This window comes from Sapajus apella, unplaced genomic scaffold (genome assembly GCF_009761245.1).
Source record: "Sapajus apella isolate SASKATOON/1434 unplaced genomic scaffold, GSC_monkey_1.0 scaffold11, whole genome shotgun sequence".
NCBI classification, from domain to species: domain Eukaryota; kingdom Metazoa; phylum Chordata; class Mammalia; order Primates; family Cebidae; genus Sapajus; species Sapajus apella.
Window position 1 is genome coordinate 32,759,742 of NW_022436951.1, and position 5,618 is coordinate 32,765,359.

The window sequence follows — 5,618 nt, forward strand, 5'->3', positions numbered from 1 at the left end:
CCATATCTATGAAAAATTTTAAAAAGCAGTCAGCCGTGGTGGTGCATATCTATAGTCCTAGCTACTCAGAAGGCTTGAGGCAGGAGGATTACTTGAGCCCAGGAATTTGAGGCTGCAGTGAGCTGTGACTGCACCACTGCACTCCAACTTAGAAGAAAGCAAGACTCTGTCTCTAAAGAGAAAGAGAGAACTAACTTAGTTTTATATCACATTATACATATGGCTTGCTCTGCCTTTAGTCTTGAAATGCCTGGAAGATAGACACTATAGTTCATCTACCTTTGTCTCCTCATAGTGGTTCTGCCACTTTTGGACATTTGGCAATGTCTAGAAACATTTTGGTTGTTACAGCCTGGAGAGGACATCTAGTGGGTAAAGGGCAGGAACGTGGTAGACATTCTACATTTCCTACATTGCACAGGACAGCCCCTGCCCCAACAAAGAACTAGCCAGCCCAAAATGTCAATAGTATGAAGACCGAGAAAACTCACTTCAGCATAACAGGTAGCATGGTATACATATTAAGAAATGCCAATTTAACTTTTCATAGCGTGTTACAGAGTGAAAGCAACAAATTTAATCCTGTACTATTTTATCTTTACTTTCTCCTACAGTGACCAGCTCATGTCATAAAACTCATAGTTTTGAAAAAATAAGAGAGAGAAAGTTTTAACCCCTGAATTATCCTGCGGATGCTTATCAGAGCGAACAGTGCTCAGTGCCGGTCTTCATTTCATTGCACCTTACTTTCCTTTAGGACTATGACCTGGTGCACACACGTACGTGCAAGCCTAATTACTTTGCCTTTATACTTAGTGATACTTTTGTTTTATTACGCATATTTTATTCTATAAGTATTTTATAGATAGTTTTGAATTGCTCAACCATTGCATATCGGAGATCTACTCAGGAGTCCTTTGCTGCTGGTTGTACTATGTCATCATAACACAAGCGAAAATTTCAAAAATACATATTTTTAAAGAATGCAAAGATAGCATTAAGTAGAATCACACCTGTAGGCAAAATCAATTATTTGTAGTAGAGATGAAGAATTGAGTACCTTTGGCTAATTACTATGGAGAAGCTGTTCTCCCAGCCCTCTGAAGGTGTCTGATTCCATGATTTGCCTTGTGATGACTTTGAAAGCTAGGCAAAACTGTAAAATGCAAAAGCCATCAATAAGAAGCAAATTGTTGCAGAGTATCTCTTCCTTATTTGACTCTCTCAGAACTAAATTGAGAAAGCAGTGACATAAGCAAATGTACACCACCTTCCTGACTCATGCCTTTGTTGTCTTGTTCCCCAGAGAAGTCCTGATTCAACTGAAGAAAAGCGTGAATAATCCAACCTGTCCAAAACTCTAAAACTTTATTATTTTTAAGTCAATAATTTTTTTCTTCCTAAAATGCTGGAGTCTGACCTCATTATCTGCTTTCTTCTTGCAGTGATACAATTTCTTCTTGGGATTTTCATGAATGGCATCATTGTGGTGGTGAATGGCATGGACTTGATCAAGCACAGAAAAATGGCTCCAGTGGATCTCCTTCTTTCCTGCCTGGCACTTTCTAGAACTTTTCTGCAGTTTTTCATCTTCTACATTAATCTGGTTGTTCTCTTCTTGATGAAATTAATCATGTATCCTGAGAGTTGTGTAATTGTCATGTTTATAAACGAATTGGAACTTTGGCTTGCCACATGGCTTGGCGTGTTCTACTGCGCCAAGGTTTCCAGCGTCCCTCACCCACTCTTCATCTGGTTGAAGATGAAGATATCCAAGTTGGTCCCGTGGATGATCCTGGGGTCTCTGCTATATGTATCTATCATTTGTGTTTTCCATAGCAAATATTCAGTGTGTTTTGTTCCACACAGCCTCATGAACTTTTTCTCCCAAAATGCCACAATTCAAATAGAAGATATACCTGCTATACAGATTACCTCTGTTGCTGCTGAGCTCTTAGTGCCACTGCTTATTTTCCTTGCTGCTGTTCTGCTCTTGATTTTTTCTTTGGGGAGGCACACCTGGCAGATGAGAAACACAATAGCCAGTAGCAGGGCTCCTGGCAGGAGTGGCCACATCAGCGCCTGGCTGTCCATCCTGTCCTTCCTAATCCTCTATGTTTCCCACTACATGATGAAAGTTTTTCTCTATTCTATAAGGTTTCACATCAGAAGGTTCATCTTTATGCTCTGCATCCTTGCGATTGGCACATACCCTTCTGGACACTCTCTCATCTTAATTTTAGGAAATCCTAAATTGAAACAAAATGCAAAAAAGTTCCTCCTCCACAGTAAGGGCTGTCAGTGAGAGAGAACTTTGATCGGTTCAAAAGAACCCATGATTCAATGACTTACCCACGCATGCGACACTTCTCTCAGCCAGACAAAGCAGCCTGTTCATAAATATACAAAACATCCCCTTCAGGCTGTTTATCCAGCCTGAGGCATTTTTATAGATTTGGTACTTTTTCAAACAGTTAAACTGATTTTCAAAGCACAACATATGTTGATGGATTACATCAATGTCAGTATCCTGGTTAAGATTTTGTGCTATCATCTTGCAAGTTGTTACCACTGGGGAAAAGTGAGTAAATTGTTCGGGAGTCTTTCCGTATTCCTTCTTAAAAATGCATTCAAATCTACAGTGATTTCAACATAAAATGTTTGATGAAAAAGAAAAGCACATGTTTGAACTTGTGATGTCAGAAGGATACATGAATGCTGTATGGTCCATGTCTATCTGATGCCTAGTCTTAGATGGTTTATCCTGACCTTAATGGGCTGACTATTCATTTCTTGTCTACCTGGATATTATTTCTGCTCTGTTTGTTGGAGTCACAGGCAATGGAGCCATTCTTTCTCCTCAGATCACAAATGAAGTGAGAACAAGCAGGTCTTCTCCATCCTTATAAGCATATTCTCCTACTTCATCCTGCAGAGAACTTAGATGCTTTGGTGACATGTCCAATCAACTGATAAAAGGGGAGACGGAGGAGGAGGAGGAGGAACGGAGGACTGAATGCTTGTTTTCCTTTTCCCTAGCTGTGCACTCTGAACAGACAATAACTTGCAAAGATGTTTCATCTTGTATCTGTGTGCCTGACTTTGAGACTCTTTCAACCAAGGACCGTAATTTGGAACTCCTCCTGCATTGCATGGCCTCCGAAGGAAGCAACATCAGTAGGTGGGTGAGCTGGGGGTGTCTCCATCTGCTTGAATTCACAAATGCATTTTCTGTTTGATTGATGATGTTGAATACTAAGATGATAGATAGATAGATAGATAGATAGATAGATAGGGATAGATAGAGATATAGAGATATTATAGATATTGATATACTTGTATATTTTCAAAACAGCTTCAGAACACTTTCACTTCCAGACAAGTAAATAAAGTAAAAAATGTTTTTAAGCTTAGCTATAACTTGTAGTTCAGGCGTGATGATGCAAAGTAGGTTGAGGTTTAGATTTGTCGATCACCAGTAATAGGAACCCAAATACAGCTTTTCTAAGCCAAGCCACGCAGGCCTGGTTATAATACACCAATGAAGGATTTTGCATCAGAAGATTCAGGGATGTACTTATCTTCTTGGGCATGGGAACTAAGAGCTGAGGGTACTCTCAGCTTCCCACAGGTTTCACACTTCATTCCCCAAGGAGCAAAATAACCATCTCCATCTTCCTGCTATCTCATGTTCCAATGTCCCACTAGGTAGGAAGGTTTGTAGCTAATCACACACTCCGGAAATCAGCTGTGGGAAGATCATTTGTATCCTGGATGTAATTATTTCTTTTGATTGGGGGAAAGGACAAGGAAAAGTCACTTTTATTTTTCTCACATCTCAAATACAGGGAGTATCCTGTTCCCTGAATCTGTGATATGTGTACCTGAAAGAGTGGGAGCAATTGCAAACATTCAGAGAGAAATTTGTCAGTATACAACTCTCAATTTTTTTTTTTTTTTTTTCTGGTATTAAATTCTGATTCTATTTCAAGCAATTCCTGCTTCAATAATGTTCCCTAATTAGATAAATATTAAGGTATGACTAGCATTGTATGCTGTTATCAAGAATTGTTTTAAAAAAGAGTTCATAATAAAACAAACTATTCTAAAAACATTTTCATTGTCTACTTTCCTAGAAGTATATTTCTTCCAGAAATGTTGCCTAGCTGTTGAGTTGATGTGTATTGGGTAGGACACTAATTGCTCAAATTTAGAAGCAAAACAGACTGAGCCTTTGTCTCTCTGGAGACACGCTCATCTGCACTCTCCAGCCTTGCCAAATTGCTTTTGTCCTCGTCAAGCAGTGGGTTGACCTCTATCATGGTGCAACAGCTTTTTGTACTCACTTTTGTACTTTTAGAGATGGGGCTGGACATTATGGCCCTGGGGCGTCTTGGCTGTGGAATAACACGCCCATAGGTGAGGCCGGCTGACTGCTGATTGCAGGATGTGGTGGTGCCACACCTCCTCTACATCCTGTGGCTTCCCAAGGAGATTCAACACCCAGTGCTCAGTTAAGTGGCTTCTGGCTGTGGCTTCCAAATAGACTCTGCACCAGGAGGCAGACTCTCACTGAAACGGAACCCAGCAGTCTTATTCCATTCCACTTTAGATCAGGATTCAATGAGCAGTTCCAAATCAGGGGAGAAGGGCTCTCTTACTCTGTCCCACTCTCTATTCTGACATTGGCTCTTTCAGTCCCCAATCCAGGGGTTTTATACAGTCTCCACTGACTGAAGATGATAACAGCAACAGAGAAGGCTAAATCTGTGTGTTGATAGAAATAGACTTTTAAGACTATAAATGTTGGTCAGCCATGGTGGCTCAAGTCTGTAATCCCAGCACTTTGGGAGGTTGAGGCGGGTGGATCACTTGAGGCCAGGAGTTCGAGACCATCGTGGCCAACATGTCAAAATCCTGTCTCTAGTAAAAATTCAAAAATTGGCCAGGTGTGATGGTGTGCACCTGTAATCCCAGCTACTCAGGAGACTGAGGCAGAAGAATCACTGGAATCTGGGAGGCAGAGATTGCAGTGAGTTGAGATTGCACCACTGCACTCCAGCCTGGGTGACAGAGTGAGACTCCATAAAAAAAAAATATATATATATATATATATATATATTCATAATTTGAATGTTAAACGCAGTTCAAAAGTCTCACAAATAGAAAATGCCTTTTAAATTCTCACTCATTCAAATGTGACAATTGTTTGAAGATACAATGCTCCAGGCCAGAAGGTGCTAGGAAGACACGTAATGTCTACCATCTGTCTTCTCGAGGCTGATGACCAGGCATCCTAGGTGCTCCGGGCAGTTCGAATGTTACGCCCATCGTGTGTTTAAGTGCAGGCATACTTCTCATGCTATGGATATTCTGATTTTAGGTTTGAAATACATAGTTTCCATAACTTTTGTCTTTGTAGAGTTATACCTCTTTGGGTGAGAGGAGAAGCAGGTAGTTAGAAATATGCAAAAGAGAAAGAAACCAGCCAAACCATTGAAATTCACATTGGCAATCAAAGGGGTGACAGATGTTACATACAGATGGCACCCATAATGGAGAAAAATCCAAATGACGAGGTCTGGGAGACCCACATGTTTTAAAGAGGGTGTTGCTAG

The 5,618-nt window shown here is 40.5% G+C and overlaps 1 protein-coding gene across 1 annotated transcript; it reads left to right on the forward strand.

Annotated features, from left to right (window-relative positions):
* The first annotated feature begins 964 nt into the window (after positions 1 to 964).
* TAS2R1 (taste 2 receptor member 1) lies at positions 965 to 4,855 on the forward strand. Its single transcript, XM_032279107.1, has one exon. It carries the CDS (start codon positions 1,406 to 1,408, stop codon positions 2,303 to 2,305), a length of 900 nt encoding a protein of 299 aa, XP_032134998.1. The 5' UTR covers positions 965 to 1,405; the 3' UTR covers positions 2,306 to 4,855.
* The last annotated feature ends 763 nt before the right edge of the window (positions 4,856 to 5,618 follow it).

Bases quoted from the DNA above. Each gene is read 5' to 3' on its own strand.
- TAS2R1 (XM_032279107.1), top strand. From the start codon at position 1,406: ATGCTGGAGTCTGACCTCATTATCTGCTTTCTTCTTGCAGTGATACAA.